We start from the raw sequence: 17,976 nt of genomic DNA, 5'->3' as shown, positions 1-17,976 counted from the left end.
TCATTGCTACATCTAAAAATAAGTAACAGCAATTCCTAAACATCGTAGATTATCTGGTCAGTGATTTTTCTGATTTAATGTGCTTTTTTGGTTTTTGTTTGGTATTTGGGCCACAACTGGCTATGCTTAAGGATCACTCCTGAAAGGACTCAAGATCACTCCTGGAAGGGTTCAGGGCACCATACTGGAAGGACTCAGGGAACCATATGGAGTGCCAGGAACTGAACCTGGGTCGGCCGTGTGCAAGGAAAGCACCCTACCTGCTATACTCTGTACTCTGGCCCCTCTGATTGTTTTAATTTACTAAATTGCAGGTTTTGTGCTGGAGATATGCGATAAAGGTCAGAACACATACTTTGCATATACGAGCCCTGGGTTTAACCCTCAGCAGCACTGAGCACATGGAGAGTGGCACCAAGCACTGCAGGTTACATTCCCCACCACAAAATATTTTTTTCAGGTTTTTCAAAGTAAGTTTTTTTGTGTTTATTTTTTGTTTTTGAGCAAATTCAGCAGTGCTCAGTGTTTACTTCTGGCTCTATGCTCAGGATTCATTTCTCATAGACTTGGGAGACCATATAGGGTGCCAGGGATCAAACATACCTGCTGTACTATTGCGCCAGACCCCTCAAAACAGGTTTTCTACGGTGAACAAACTGTGACTGACTGATGTGATCTTAAGTCATTAAATTTGTAAGCTCCCCTTCCTCTCTTTGCTTTGCAACAGACTGTTGAGTGCCAAAAATTCAAACTGGTAGATTTGTCTTACAAGTTCTCACTCTAAATCCTTGTACTTATTTATTTATGTAAAACACTAAATCTTCCTGTCCTTTTAGAGCAGTGGTTTTCAACCTCTTTATAACTGTGGACCAGCACAGGTTCACAGACTGGCATTTAAAAAATATGCTAGACCAGTGGTTTTCAATCTTTCATACCTGTGCAAAGGCACCAGCTCGTGGGTCAGCAGTTACAAATGCTGTCTTAGTGTCTTACAATCTAGATTTAGCTAACTGTATCCCTATGCTTTTATTTAACACATTTCTCTGGGACTGGTATGTTATATAACTGATCGATCTAAAATTCTTGCCTGAATTTTTGCAAGAATAGTTCAAAGGTAATGTTCAACACTGATAAATCTTACTCCAAACATACAAAGAATTTAAATTTAGCATCTACCAACGTGATAGAATAGGAAGTTCACAAGTACAATGCACCACCTATGAAACAGTCTTGCCAAAAATAAAAAATAAGCCTGAATCCAGTGAACCCTTATCACTAACTACCAGTTTACAGGAAATACAGGAAATGGAAGAGCTACATTCACAATGCAGAAAATTTTTCAGGACCAACGACCCAGTTTCCTCCATAAGCAGGAGAACAATATTAAAAAGAGATAAAAAAATGTTACAGATTAGAAGAGATTGATTTTAACATATGGACCTCCACTGAATCCTGATTTAAACATACAAATTTGGGGGTTGGAAATATGTTTGAGTAATAGAGCACATGTAGTGCATGTGTAAGGTCTGTTTCATTCCTAGTACCACATGTCCTACCTCCAGCACACCTAGAAAATCATGGAGGTCCCAAGATAGCTGCCACTTGTGGGGGTGGCCCAACAACAACAACAAAAAATTAAAAACTGAACACATGAGTAACATAAATATGCAAAGATGACTATTTCCCACAAGGTTCTGTGCCTGGTTGCCTGATGCTTTGTTTTAAGTTTGGTTGATAGAGGTGATAAGCCTTTCTACCCTGATATCCTAAGATGGATGGAATCTTGTCTGTAAACAGTGATAATCATCTGGAATCCATCTTTTGAGATCATGATTAGACCAACTAAAAAGATACTCTGTGGATACAAAGATAATCTACAGAATGGGAAAGGATATTCACTCAATACCCATCTCATAAGGTGTTGATACCAAGGATATACAAGGCACTGGTTGAACTCTACATGAAGAAAATATCCAACCCCATCTGAAAATAGGGCGATGAAATGAACAGAAACTTTCTCAAAGAAGAAATCAGAATGGCTAAAAGGCACATGAGAAAATGCTCTACATCACTAATCATAAGAGAGATGCAGCAAAACAACAATGATATATCTCACACCACAGAGACTGGCCCACATCCGAAAGAACAAAAGCAACCGGTGTTGGCATGGATGTGATGAGAAAGGTACTCTCCTTCACTGCTGGTGGGAATGCCAACTGGTTCAGCCCTTTTGGAAAACAGTATGGACGATTCTCAAAAAATTAGAAATTGAGCTCCCATTTGACCTCGCAATACCACTTCTGGGAATATATCCCGGAGAGGCAAAAAAGTATAGTAAAAATGATACCTGCACTTGTATGTTCATTGCTGCACTGTTTACAATAGCCAAAATCTGGGGGGAAAAAACGGAGTGCCTGAGAACAGATGACTGGTTCAAGAAACTCTGGTACATCTACACAATGGAATACTATATAGCTGTTCGAAAAGATGAAGTTATGAAATTTTCATATAAGTGGATCAACATGGAAAGTATCATGTTAAGTGAAATGAGTCAGAAAGAGAGGGACAGACATAGAAAGATTGCACTCATCTGTGGAATATAAAGTAACAGAATAGGAGACCAACACCTAAGAATAGTAGAGATAAGGACCAGTAGCTTTGCCCCACGGCTTGGGAGCCGGCCTTACATGCTGGAGGAAAATGCAGCGCAGACAGAGAAAGGAACACCAAGTAAAGGATGCTGGGAAGACCCATTCGGGTTGGGAGATGTGTGCTGAAAGTAGACTATGGACCGAACATGATGGCCACTTCACACCTGCATTGTAACTACAACACCCTAAAGGAGAGAGAGAGTAAAAGGGAATGCCCTCAGAGGCAGGAGTGGGTGGGGGATGAGGTGGGGGTGGTGGGAGGGATACTGGGAACATTGGTGGTGGAGAATGGGCACTGGTGGAGGGATGGGTATTCGATCAATGTATGACTGAAACATAAGCACAAAAGTTTGTAAGTCTGTAACTGTACCTCACAATGATTCATTTAAAAAAAAGAAACAGCTAGAAACACTGAAATTAAGAAAAAAGATATTCTGGGGCCTGGAGCAATAACATAGTGGGTAGGTCTTTTACCTTGCACACAGACGATCCGGGTTGGATTCTCAGCATCCCTTATGATCCCTCAAGCACCGCGAGGAGTAATTACTGAGTGCAGAACCCGGAGTGTGCATCGCCTGTGCATAGCTGAGTGTGACCCAAAAACAACAACAGCAACAAAAACATACTCCGCAGGGGCCCGAGAGGATAGTACAGGAGGGTAGAGTGCTTCCCTTGCATGCAGTTGACCCAGGTCCTATCCCTCGCATCCCATTTGGTCCCCTGATCCTGCCAGGAGTGTTTCCTGGGTATAGATCCAGAAGTAAGCCCTCAGTACCACCATAAGTGGCCCCAAAACAAAAACAAAATATTTTCTGCATGCAGACATATGCTTTTGAGAAGAGCTATTGGCATTTATAGGTTTTAGCAGGTCACAAAATGGATACCACTAAATCTTTTACAGCAACACTCCAGAACCCATCATAAAGATAACAGCTTTCAGATCAAAACAACAACGAGATATCATTTCACACCACAGAGACTGGCCCACATCCACAAGAACAAAAGCAACCAGTGCTGGTGCGGATGTGGCAAGAAAGGGACCCTCCTTCACTGTTGGTGGGAATGCCGACTGGTTCAGCCCTTTTGGAAAACAGTATGGACGATTCTCAAAAAATTAGAATTTGATCTCCCATTTGACCCAGCAATACCACTCCTGGGAATATATCCCAGAGAGGTAAAAAAATATAGTCGAAGTGACATCTGCAATTGTTTGTTCATTGCAGCACTCTTTACAATAGCCAGAATCTGGAAAAAAAACCTGAGTGCCCGAGAACAGATGACTGGTTAAAGAAGTTTTGGTACATTTACACAATGGAGTACTATGTAGCTGTTAGAAAAGATGAAGTCATGAAATTTACATACAAGTGGTACTACATGGAAAGTATCATGTTAAGCGAAATGAGTCAGAAAGAGATGGATAGACACAGAAAGATTGCATTCATCTGGGGAACATAAAGCAACAAAATGGGAGAATAACACCCAGGAGTGGCTGAGATTAGTACCAGGAATTTTGCTCCATGACTTGGAGGCCAGCCACACGTGGTAGGGGAAAAGGAAGCTCAGATAGAGAAGAGAGCACCAAATAAAGAGTATTGGGAGGATCCTCCCACGGTGGGAGAAGCATGCTGAAAGTAGACTATAAACCAAACATGACTGCCACTCAATGCCTCTCTTGCAAAACACAGGACCCAAAAGAAGAGAGAGAACAAGGGGGAATGTCCTGCCAGAGGCAGGGTGGGATGGGGGGACGGAGGGGAGGGGCAGGAGGGATGCTGGGACCCGTGGTGGTGGAGGATGGGCACTGGTGGAGGGATGGGTACTTGATCATTGTATAACTGAAACCCAAGCACAAAAATTTGTAAGTCTATAACTGTACCTCATGGCGTTTAACTAATAAAAAAAATTTTTACAAAAGTAACAGCTTTCATCCACTAAAACAATTCTGAGCAATCATTAGTTGCGCTTCAGCTACTAAAAATCTTCCTTTAGCCTGGCATCTCTATAACCTACCTTCTCCATCATCTTCTCTGCAAGCTACTTCCATATCTCCCTAATCTCTGATTGCTCCTCCAACCCTCCAGGAGGATAATCTGACTTCTCCAGAGCCTTTATGGAACCAGAAGTGGATTCTAATGCTAGAGCATTAGTACAGTGGGTAGGGTGCCTGCCTTGCACACAGTCAACCCAGACTTGATCCCCAGCATCCCATATACTCCTCTGAGCCCTCCAGGAGTGATCCCTATGCACAGAGCCAGAAAGTCCTGGGAACCGACATGTGTGGCCCAGAAGACAAGGGGAAAAAAAAGAGTTCCCACCATTTCAGCCTCCATTCCAGCTCTCTTCATCATGCCTCACATAATTCAACTTCTATTTCCTGTCACTCGGTGAAGTCAGGTAGGGAAGGAACCTAATCCCTCAGTTAGCCTCACCGATGAGGTCAAATATAAAGATTCACCCTCAGCAAAATAGGAACATAGCAAACACATATGAGATGATGTGTAGAATCTGACCAAGTGCAATGAGTGAAAATAATAATCCTACCGGTACCAACCAGCTCTGTAAACTCTCAGACAGCAACTTTAGTGATACTATATTGCGGATGCTTAATGTGCTCAAAGAAACCATGTAACAGGAAAAGAACATGATGCCACCAAATCTTCCCAAGTTGAACAGCCCAGGCTGAAATCTCTGGGGACTTCTCAGAACAGGGATGCGCAGATTTCCCTTTCTGCCTGAAGGCACAGCAGCCCGAAGCAACACAAGACATCTTCCAACATAGAAAGGACCCAGCTGTTCTACAACTGACCCTCATCAAGCTTCCAAGCCACCAAACTGCAACTGTGCAACACCTCCAAATTTCACAGTACTGTCATCCCAGTAGTATCATAAGAAAATCTAATGGAAAAGTTGTGTAGAAAACAAGCTCAACAAGTGAAAACGATAACAAAGACGGCTCAAAGAGCAGCAACTAGCCCAGTATATTCTCAGACAATAACTTCACCCTTGTGAGATGTAACATTTACCATAAACTAACTTTTATTGACCTAAGTTTTGATAATTACATTTGCCTTTGTGTTGAAAAAATGTGAAGTAAATTGGTTTGTGCCCACTACAGGGGCAGGCAGGCTGGGTGTGGGTGGGAAACTGGGGACATTGGTGGAGGGAAGGTCACACTGGTGAAGGGACTGGTGTTTGAATATTTAATGCCTAAAACAACTGTATTATGAACAAGTGGGTAAATCATGGTGTCAACTAATAATTTTTTTGAATAAAAATAAAAATGCCTCGAAAACTGCTATCAGATTTAATTACATGGAACTGAAGGAATTAATAGACTGATAGATTTTTTTTCAAAAAAAAGAAAAAGAAACAACGGCACAGGAATTCAGCAGAGCACAAGAAAATGTGAGAACAGAAATGAGAAAACTGCATTCAGAAGTATAGAAATGAGTATGGTTCATGATATAAAAAATTTAATAGAGGGTCTGAGCAACAGAGTAACAGCAGCTGAGGAAAAGATCATGAAGTTCCAAAATGAGATGCAGGAAATATCTAGAAAACAACACAAGATGGAAAAAATTGAAAGAAAATGAACAGCACACCAGAGAACTATGAGATGAAGTCAAGAGGAACAATATATAAGAATCATTGCAATCCTAGCACAGGGAGATAGTACAGAGGCAGGGAGTTTGTCTTGCATGCATCTGACATGGGTTCAATTCCCGGCCCCATATGGTTCCCAAACACCAGTATCAATTTCTGGCATAGAGCACTCTAGCACTGCTGAGTGTGGCCCAAAACCTTCAAAAAATCATATCATCGGAGTTCCAAAGGAACAGAAAGACGAATTTGATGGAAAAACCAATAAAGAAATCATTGCTTAACATTTCCCAGAATTGAGGAGTGCAGGCACCAAGATCCAAGAGGGCCCCAGACCCAAGTATAAGTACTCCAAGACATTATGAATGAAATGATCAAAATGATGAAAGCCAAAGACAGAGAACAATTAAAGAACTTACAAAAAGGAAAAATTACATAAAAGGTTCACAACATATCTATCAAATGAAACTCTACAAGCCTTAAGCAGAAGGTGGAATAGAGTAAAACACACATACACACATATACAACCTAACAATTCAATGAAATGAACATCGCAACAATCATCTAACTTGATTATTATTTAAGATCTGAAGGAATGATACGGAGCTTTATGAACAGGCAACAGCTTAGGGAATTCATAGCCTTGAAAACAGTTTTGCAAGAGTTAGGAGTTTCTGTAAAAGACAAGACAAACTTCTGGGCATCTTGCCACAGAGTATGGCATTCACTAATATGCTTTTGGTTTCCCTCACAAATTTAAGGTCTGCTTATTCCTAGCTTGCTAAGGGATTTTATACTTTTTAAATAATGAATTAATTTTTCATTTATACTGAATGTTCTATGTCTACTTCTGTGATTTTTTTGGTTTTGGGTCGCACCCAGCAGTGCTCAGGGTTTACTTCTGGCACTGTGTTGAGGAATCACTGCTGGCAGTGCTTGGGGAACCATATGGAATGATGGGGATTGAAACCGAATTGGATACTTGCAAGACAAGCTCCCTGTTCACTGTGCTCTCTCGTGACCCTATTCAGGTGATTTTGTAGAATCTATAGATTTTTGTTACAATTTTGTACTTATTAATGCAGATACTTAAACATTTACAACATATTATTTTCTTTTTTTTGACAGTATCATATTTTTTCTTTCACTCAACTTTTATTATAATTATCTATTTTTATTTCCAAATAAGTGATCAAGGGGACTGGGTAAAATTGTGCACTAGTATGCCAGCCATCACACATTAAAAATCAACACTTCGCCTTGACTTGAAATGCTTTCTTTCCAAGTCCACAAAACCATGTTTTCCAAATCACCCTTTTCATAAGTATATCCTTTGGTTGTAGCCTCCAAAGACTGTCTGGTGGTCCGGCATCAGCAGTTTCCCCACAGAGTCACTGGCACAGACATCAGGTTTGACTCAAGTGGCTTTTCAACCCTTCTCTCTCCCCAAATTCTGCGGTTCTCCCTTTGCACCCGAACATCCCAGGCGACAGCTCCACTCCGGCATCGGGAGCCACCATCCCCCGCGAGCCATGTCTCAGTCTGCCCCTGCAGCAGCCGACCCTCACAGCGCCCCCTGGGTCCGGCCCTGTAGCTCGGGTGCCACTCAGGCCCTCGGCCGCCGCAAAAGGCGACAGTATCATATTTTTAAAAAATTTTTATTAGTGAAACACCATGAGGTACAGTTGTAGACTTACAAATTTTTGTGCTTGGGTTTCAGTTATACAATGATCAAGTACCCATCCCTCTAATAGTGCCCATTCTCCACCACCACTAATCCCAGTATCCCTCCCAGCCCCCCACCCTCCTATCCCACCCCACCTCTGTGGCAGGGCATTCCCTTTTGTTCTCTCTCTCCTTTTGGGTGTTGTGGTTTGCAAAAGAGGCATTGAGTGGCAATCATGCTTGGTCTATAGTCTACTTTCAGCATGCATCTCCCATCCTGGGAGGATCCTCCCAACACCCTTTACTTGGTGCTCCCTTCTATATCTGAGCTGCCTTTTCCCCTAGCGTGTGTGGCTGGCCTCCAAGTCATGAAGTAAACCTCCTGGTACTTATTTCGGCTGTTCTTGGGTGTTAGTCTCCTATTTTGTTACTTTATATTCCCCAGATGAATGCAATCGTTCTATGTAACATATTATTTTCTAACATAAATTCTATATTCCCTTTTTAGGGAAAAAAACTTTCATATACTATTCATATTTTCCCTTAAATTTTTCTTATTTCTCGTTACAGCATTATTTTGGGGGGAAGGGCCACACTCAGCAGTGATCAGGGCTTACTCCAGGCTCTGTACTCAGGGGTCATTCCTAGAGGGGCTCTTTATGGGATGTCAGGAATTGAACTCAAGTATGCTGTGTGCAAGCAAGTGTCCTACTGATTGCACTATCACTCCAGTCACTACTATTATTCTTGAATTGAACTGAGTAATTTTTTCTTTTTTGGGGTCACACCCAGAAATGCACTGGGGTTACTCCTAGCTCTGCATTAGGAATTACCCCTGGCGGTGCTATGGGGACCATATGGGATGCTGAAAATCTAACCCGGGTTGGTCATGTGCAAGGCAAATGCCCTACCTGCTGTGCTATTGCTCCAGCCCTGAATTGAGTATTTGTAGGATTCGTCTATTTCCTTTAGATGTAGGATTTATTTATCTATTTCATTTAGATGTCACTGACACATACTACTGATTTTTTATCTAACTATAAAAAGATAAAATTGTTTTTCAACAAGTGATTTACAATGTTATTAAATTTCAACTTATGGGACATTCATGATAAATCTAAATATCTGTGAATATTTGATATATATTTAAATACAGTTGCTATTATCATCTTAGTTTTAGGGCATTTGCCTTGCATGCGGCTGGCCCGGCTGACCGGGTTTGATTCCTCTCCCCTCTCGGAAAGCCCGGCAAGCTACCAAGAGTATCTCGCCCACACGGCAAAGCCTGGCAAGTTACCGTGACGTATTCGATATGCCAAACACAGTAACAAATTTCACAATGGAGACGTTACTGGTGCCCACTCAAGGAAATCGATGAACAACAAGAGGACAGTGCTATAGTACAGTGCTATAGTTGCTATTAAAATGTGAGGGGTATGATGCTGTATACTTTTCTAAGAGTCCTTATAGTCTATACTAAGGATGTGGCTCAGTGTATGGTTAAGACTTGGATTTGATCCCAAGCACCATGATATTTTTTTAAATGCTAGCATCTAAAGAAATATATGCTAGGATTTATCTGGAATTTGAATGTACTGAAAAGAATTTGATTTAAAACATTCTAATTGGGATAGAGACAAGTATAAAAACAAGATTGACCATAATGTCGCTTTGGTTTTTGGGCTACACCCGGTTCCTGGCTCTGTGCTCTGTAATCACTCCTAGCGGGGCTCGGGCATCATATAGCATGCTGGAAATTTAACCGGGCTTGGCTGTGTGCAAGCAGTGCAAGTGCACTACTCAATCTACTATCTGTTCGGTCACTCATATGTCATACATTGTTCAAGCTGGGTTTTGGGTACCTGGGGTTATTCTATCACACTCTATTTCTGTGTTTGAAATTTCAACAATAGAGCATTTTTCAAAATGTAATGTCCTCACTATAATTATGGATAGGAAAGTATCAGAAACTATTGAGGGGGGCAGAAGTATAGCTCAGCAGCCCTGTGAAGCCCTGAGACAGACCCCCAGAACCACAAAGAAAGAAAAAACTATTTAGGAATCTCCTGCAGTCATCCATGTAAGAGGTAAATAAAGTCGCACTAGAGACAACAAAACAGAACTCAGCAACTATTCAGGAGGAAGGAAGAATAGTGCTTAGTAACTCTTCAACTATGCAAAGTGAGAAAAGTCCAGGATAAAGCTCAGATTCTGAAGTCAAGGATAAATTTCAAATTATGAACCTAGGGATAGCAGTGAGAAGGGACAAAAGGAGAAAAGGCTGGTGTCTGAGGTGAGGTAGCTGATCCTCACCTTCAGTGGAGTCCAGCACAAAGAGAGCAACTGAAGCCAAGGAGAAAAAGAGGTACCCAGGATGAGGAAATGCCATGAAAAGTGTACATAGAGAGGGTATGTATGGTGCCGCCTAGCTGGTCAACCTGTACCTGCATCAGCAGCCTGGTGGTGCCTTCAGACTCCCTGATATCTCAAAATTGCTGCTGTGCCTTTGGCCGAACCCTAACAATTTGGGACCAAGTTTATCAAGAAATTAAACAGCCAAAAATTAGGTATGTGAGAGCCATGCCCACAAACCACCTCCAGCTCAGCTATACAAAGCTCATTTATCAGCCTTGTTTCAGAGACCAATAAATAAATCTCCAAAGAGATCAAAAGCTTCAGTTAATCTCATACCTGCGAATGGCTGAACAAACCAGGGTAAATCAGAGGGGGGCAGGTTAGTCTGGTGCCCACCCAAGCAGAGTGAGTCCCTGGCAACTGTTTGCTTCCACAACCCAAAATTGCCACTATATTCCCAATTTGACTCCACCATCTCAGGCCAAACCTCACCAAGTTATAATCTGCTGAAAATTCGGGTATGTGGGTTTTGCGAGTGAAATCTTCAGGCTTTCTTGTAGTTGGGATGGGCTACCTCCCCTCACTTCCCAATACTCTGGAAAGTACTGGCAGTCACCCCCACGAACCAACCCCAGCACCACCATATCAGCTCTTCTATCAGCGTTGTTCCAGAGCCCCATAAATAAATTTCAAAAGAGATCAAAAGCCACAGTTAATCTAGAACTCATGCATGGCTGAACAGACCAAGTTAAATCGGGGGGGGGGGGGGGCAGTTGAGCCTGGTGTCTTTGTAAGCAGAGCCCCTGGCAACCACTTGCTTCCACAATCCAAAATCACCACCATAGCCCCGGGCTGATTCCACAGTGTCAGGACGAACCTTACCAAGATATAATCTGCTGAAAATTCTGTTATGTGGGTTTTGTGACTGAAATCTCCAGGCTTTCTTGGGGTCAGAATGGGCTACCTGCCCCCACTTCCTGTACTTCCTGAAGCTTTGGCAGTCACATCCACACCCCCAAACTGCCACCCAGTTAAAAACCTACTCCAGCCTACCGTCCCGATAAAAATACTGAATGCCCTGAACAAACACTATAACCTCTTAGTTCCTGTACTGCAAACCATAATGCACAAAAGGAAAGGAGAGAGAGCAAGAAGGGGGTGGAGGGTGGGGTGTTGGAGGATGGTGGGAGGGAAACAGGGGACACTGGTGGTGGTAAATGTACACTGATGGAGGGATGGGTGCTGGATGGTATGACTGAAAACCAATTCTGAACAGCTTTGTAATTGTCTATCTCATGGATATTCTATTAAAAACATTTTAAAAACAGTAATGTGAAGTTTATGCCCACTTCAATCAGCTTATTCAGTGGCTGAATAGTACTCCTACATCTTAAAATAAATAAATTAATAAAAGTATGCATAGAACAGAATTCAGAGGAATACAATAGGTCTATTATTTGCTGCAAAGGAGTCCACTTTCCCTGTGTATCTGGGATGAGACATGTGTAGCAGGAACTAGGGGTGGAGAGCCTGTGTCAATGTGTGCCTATGGAAAAAAACCCTAGATTACAACTCAATTCCCTGTCCCATGCCAGCTCTCCCTTCTTTCTAACCCTGGTATCCAGAGGGCCCCCCAAGGCTGACCCCCTCTTAGAACAACAAGGAAGATTTTCCTACCCCACCACCGCCCCAGCAGCTGATCCTCACCTTCAGATCCTCACACAGGTCGCCATAGTCGATCTCAATGAGGGCCTCTCGTGCATAGATACTTGATGTTCGCTGGGAACCACTCACTGAATCTTCTCCCTGGGAACTACCCTGTAGTGGCAAGATGGGGAGTCTAAGTAAGCAGACTAGCCATGCCAGCACCCTTCTAAGATGGGGGCTGCAAACTGCTTTGTAGCCTTCAATGTCTTTGAGAAAAGCCCCTTAAAGAAAACACTTATGACAGAACAGCGGCTTTGAAGCTATAAAATATCTGAGATGAAAACTGGGTTCTATTGCTCACTAATGGCATGGTCCAGGGCAAGCCAGGTTGTCAGATCCAGGGTTCCCCCATCTGTAACATGAGCTGATAACTGAATGACAAAACTGTGATCAAGATTAGGAATAATTCATTACACCACATGCTACCTAGCAGTTTTGCTGTTAAATTTTTTTGTAAAATTAAACTGAAATACTATTTAGGGAGGGGAAGGAAATGTGGATTAAGATTAACTGCGAACCTGTCATGTGACATGTGGATTAAGATTAACTGAAAAGGGACTGGAGCACTAGCACAGCAGGTAGGGCATTTGCCTTGCACACGGCTGACCCGGGTTCGATTCCTAGCATCCCATATGGTCCCCTGAGCACTGCCAGGAGTAACTCCTGAGTGCAGAGCCAGGAGTAACTCCTGTGCATCGCCAGGTGTGACCCAAAAAGAAAAAAAAAGATTAACTGTAAACCTGTCAGTTAATATTCCCCCACATTCCACTACAAATCTCCACTTCCAGTTGATAAGATGTCAACTCCTCTATTAGCCAGTGTCCCTCTCTTTCTTATAACTAAGCATTTTTACCTCTATATCGCTCAACTGTCTCCTAGCCAACCTCCCTCATTGCAGCTATCATCTCTTCAGTTCCTGTCTTCCTTTTCTCTTGGACTAATGTCCCTCAATTCCCACTCCTACCAATAGCCACTAATACCTGCCAGAGCTAACATAATTCAAATCCCTAAGCTTAATAAGTAATTTCCTGTTCTCGTTTACATCTGTCACCACTTAATGACAAACAACTCTATCCACAATTCAATTTCCCTTTCACAAAACCTGTCTACATCCTGCCTTATGTCTCCTATATCCCTTCAGGCCCTCACTATCCCCTGCTACACCATCTTCTTTTCTAGACAATTTTAGCCCCTATCTGCAGTTAAAGTTGTTCTCAAATCACCCCAATACCAGCCATAATACTCACCTCCTCCTGACTAATATCATCCATGGTACCCTTAGACAGTGGCAGCTTAATGTCTTGCATCTTGCAGGCCTGCAGCAGGTTGTGGCGGTCACTGCGCTTCTGTTCAAGCTTGGTCTCAATAGCTGTCACCTCCTTCTGTAAATGGGTCATTTCCCTAAGATGCAAGGAACCAAGTAAGATACAAATCCAGAAGACTGCCTATTGTACCCACTTCCCCCAACCCTAGGTTTGAGTCCACTCACTTGTTGGCGCCCCCCAGTTTCTTACGAATCTCCTCCATTTCATGATTCTTGTCATTCACCTCTGACTTCTTGGCCAGGTGCTGATTCTTCAGGTCTTGTAGCTGGGCCATGGTCTCATCTATGATCTTCATGTGTCTTTGCTCCTCCTGGTCCCAGCAAGGGGAACAGGATGAGGTGAAGAGTTTGCCCATCTCACAGATCTCCACATACCCCACCACCCTTTCCATAAAGCAGCTTGCTGTAGCCTCTCTTAAATGAGCCTGTTTTTACAAATCCCCACCACCCTTTAAGCTTCATTCAACCTGCAAGCTGCAACCTTCAAGATTCATTCAACCTTTTCGAAATTACATGATTGTCATCCACAGCACATACCCATTATAAAAGTTGTCTACTGGGCCTGGAGAGATAGTAGCATGGGTAGGGTGTGTTCCTTAGACACAGCAGACCCAGGTTCAAACTTTGCCACATATGGTCGCCCAAGAGTTAAGAAGTGAGTTCTGAACAGAGAGCCAGGAAACCCTTGAGTACTGCTGTGTGTGGTCCAAAAACAAACAAACAAAAGCTGTCTGCTATAGAAAAAGTATAAACCAGGCGATGTGGGGCAGAATCACTCAGTATTTCATCAGATATAAGCAATTAACATTTTAGCCTATTTTCCCCTGGTACTACTTATCAACACTTCTACAAAAAGAAGACTGGACTGCAAACTATAGATTTGGTGAAGGGATACTGGTACTTTGGTGATGGATGTGATACACTGTATATAAAAGCATAAACATTAATACTATTACAAACCATATTACCTTAATAACAACAAAAATAATGTAGTTGGACATGTAGTTCAGTGGTAAAGCATTTGCCTTGCATGTGTGAGGCCCTGGGTTCAATCCCCAACACCAAGAAAATTAAAAGTAGGGGCTAGAGAGATAGCACAGCGGGTAGGGCATTTGCCTTGCACATGGCTGACCCAGGTTCGATTCCCAGCATCCCATATAGTCCCCTGAGCACCGCTAGGAGTAACACCTGAATGCAGAGCATAGAGTAACCCCTGTGCATCACCGGGTATGACCCAAAGGAGCAAAAAAAAAAAAAAAGAAAATTAAAAGTATATTACCACACCACACACATAGGCAAAATATAACCTCTACATGCTGATTTTGGGCTGGAGCGATAGCACAGCAGGTAGGGCATTTGCCTTGCATGCAGCCAACCCGAGTTCGATTCCTCCACCCCTCTTGGAGAGCCTGACAAGCTACCGAGAGTATCTTGCACACATGGCAAAGCCTGACAAGCTACCTGTGACATATTCGATATGCAAAAACAGTGACTACAAGTCTCACAATTTGTTGTGAGATGTTACTGGTGCCCGCTCAAGCAAATTGATAAACAACGGGAGGACAGTGCTACAATGCTACTTTCTGTTTTGTGATATTTTAGCACCTTTTCTACATTGACTCTACTTTCATGAGCAATATAATTTTTAAAACTTTAGAGCCACTAATGTGGTTCAGTATATCCTGAAAGCATGAAATCTGGGTTTGATCCCTGAAACTTCAAAAAAATTTAGCCCACACAGTGCTGAAGAGATAATTCAAACTCAAAGGGCTGGATGCACAAAAGCCTAGGTTTGATTCCTAGTACCATAGGCCCCAGATAAAAGCAAAACAGCACAAATACTACTATTTTTTAGGAATACACATAAAGTATAAAAGTATTTTATTCTTCTAGAACAAGATCTGGAAAAAATACACAGTACATGGAATTAGTGCTTGAAAGAGTAAGGAAACTAAAACCAAGAGTAGTCACTCAAAGGGGATTGTAGTCTTATTTTTAATATTCTAACTTTTAAAGAATTCTTTGCTTTCACTTTGTTTTTAAAGTACCATAAAGGGGATATATCTAGCCACTCACAAATTAAAGGATCAAGAAGATTGCTCAAAAAATTGAAGCATATGCATCCATGTATGCATGCAAAGAGTCCTAGGATCAACATGCATGGTCCCCTGAGCACTGCCAGGCACAAGGTGTGCCTCCTTCAAAAACGGATAAAGATGGGCCACACCGCTCTCCACAGGCTCAGACAAACCTCACCTATGGGGGAACCTGCAGAAAAACCTAGGTATGCTGGACCTGTGACTGAGATCTTAGAGCTTGCTTGGAATGGGACTGGGCCTTGTACCCCCAACTCCCCAGTTTTCCAGAAGCTTCGCAGTCACACCCACAAACTGCCTCTGGCGCCATATAATCTCATCAATGGCCAAGATCCAGAGACTATGACATAAAGTTCCCGGAAGAGTGACACAGAATGTCCTGGAGCATGTGGCCACATGTGCAGTCGCAGGACCTCTTACACTCTAGCCACTACTACCAAAAGTAGCACACATTTGTTTGGGTTTTAACATATATGTTTGTAATTGCTTATACAAAGGCTTAAATGGCTCCTGGATGAAATACAACAATCTTCACACACTTTCCTCTTATGGTGGTGGGAAGGTGCACGGTGATGGGATTGGAGTTTGAATATTATCTGTATTGTGAACAACTTTATAAAAATTTTTTTAAAAGATGGGCCACAGAGATAACACAGAGGATGGGGGCTTGCCTTTCATGTGGCTGACCTGAATTCAATCCCTGGCATGACATATGGTCCCCCGGGCACCACCAGGAGTAAATCCTGAGTGCAGAACCAAGAGAAATCCCTGGACATCCACCAGGTATGGCCCAAAAGCCAAAAATAAATAAATGCATGAAGAATATAAAACTAAGAACATTAACATATAGGACCCGAGAGATAGTACAGCATGTAGGGCACTTTTCTTCCATGCAGCCACCCCGGGTTCAATCCCCAGCATCCCATATAGTTCCCTGAGTACCACCAGGAATAATTCCTGGGTGCAGAGCCAGGAATAAGCCCTGAGCATTGCCAGGTGTTGCCCCCAAACAATAAAACCAAAAAATAAATGCAACAATCAATTTTGTATCAGTGATCGGCAGATGAAGTTCTTAGTACTACTCTTACAACTTAGTGTTACGTTTAAAATGATTTTAAAAAAGGAAAAATCATAAATATAATTCTGAATTCTAACTATCTACACCAAGCACTGCCCAAAATGATCTGTACTTGCATTTAAGATCCCAGTGATACCTTACTCAACAGAGCCTAACAGGAGAAAAACCCACACCTATCAACATTATAAGCAGGCATATATAATCTCATCAACGGCCATGATCCTGATCTCTCATTATAAATCTCTCCAAAGAAAGCACAACACAAGATGCCATAGCCATGCCGCCAGACCTTGCGCCAGGCTGATTTATTCAGGGTAACCCAGAGGGAGGCAGGTGAGGTCCCTCCCCACCCCAACATAACCTGCCCCTGCAGCCGAAAACTTCCAGAACTCAAGCACCACCATACTCATGGCCGCTCTCCACAAGCTCAGATCTAGCCTTACCCACGAGTGAACCTATTCCTGGATCATGCAGCTGCATTTGCAACCACACAACATCCCATACCTCACACCACTAATATTCCAAGAATAGCACACCACATTTGATGGGGTTTAAAGTAGAAGGCAACCAATCTTTGGGGAAAATATATTTTTACAGATACACACACATATGTGTGTGTAAACATGTATATGTAAGCAAACAAGTATCAACCTTTAATAAAATGTTAGTAGTCTGTTATAGAAGGGCTTAATGGCTCCTGGGTTAAATACAACAACCCTCACACAATTTTCCTCTAAGAAACCTTTTTTGGATCATTTTCAGCAGATTACTCATAACAAACAATACAAAATAAATTATTTCGGTTCTGCTTTGGGGCAAGGGTTGACATTCAGGATGGAAACATCCGAAATACGGTGGTGGGAAGGTGTAATGGTGATAGGACTGGTGTTCAAATATTAAATGCAATCAAATATTGTGAACTACTTTATAAAAAAATAAAATATAAGGAGACTTAAAAATCAAGTTCTCTGTTCAAATCAAGTGAAGACCAAATCTCAGGAGGGATGCTATGATAAATAGGCTTCATTACAATTTAAGGAAAAGGGATGTGGGACACTAAATCATCAAATACCCAGTGATATAGAGGTACCTGACCTGATACTCAAAACCAGAACTGTCAAAAACACAGGTGCAGGGCCTTGAGACATTATGGTAGTTAAGGTAATTGCCTTACACTCAACTGACCTGGGTTCAATCCCCACCACTGCATACGATGCCAAGTCCTACCAGGAATGATCCTTGAGCACTGAGCCAGAATAAACCCTGAGCACACTCAGGTGTGGTCCAAAACAACAAGAAGAGCACAGGTACACTGTAAAATGAATTTGTTTTCAGCAAAACATCACGGTCTGAGGCTAAAAAGATGGCTCAAATGAGCTTGGAGCATACTCTGTATGATGGAGGTCCAGATTAAACCCTAAGACCATATGGTTCCCCCCCAAACACTGAGCTGGGATCTGAGGGTGTGCCCTTCTCCCTAAAAACAAACAAACAAACAAA

General features: G+C 42.4%; 1 protein-coding gene across 1 annotated transcript in view; it reads right to left on the bottom strand.

Annotated features, from left to right (window-relative positions):
* Positions 1–17,976, bottom strand: part of SMC1A (structural maintenance of chromosomes 1A) — a 77,037-nt gene that overhangs the window by 28,075 nt on the left and 30,986 nt on the right. Inside the window, exons 17-19 of the mRNA XM_056130021.1 lie at positions 13,468–13,613; positions 13,226–13,379; positions 11,979–12,089 (exon numbers count right to left, since the gene is read on the bottom strand). Of these exons, the coding sequence (XP_055985996.1) occupies positions 11,979–12,089; positions 13,226–13,379; positions 13,468–13,613 (411 nt within the window). The remainder of the gene's footprint in view (positions 1–11,978; positions 12,090–13,225; positions 13,380–13,467; positions 13,614–17,976) is intronic.

Source organism: Sorex fumeus, unplaced genomic scaffold, assembly GCF_029834395.1.
Source record: "Sorex fumeus unplaced genomic scaffold, SorFum_2.1 ptg000073l, whole genome shotgun sequence".
Lineage (NCBI taxonomy): Eukaryota > Metazoa > Chordata > Mammalia > Eulipotyphla > Soricidae > Sorex > Sorex fumeus.
The sequence above is the reverse complement of the archived record's forward strand: the minus strand, read 5'-3'. Positions and strand labels throughout refer to the sequence as shown.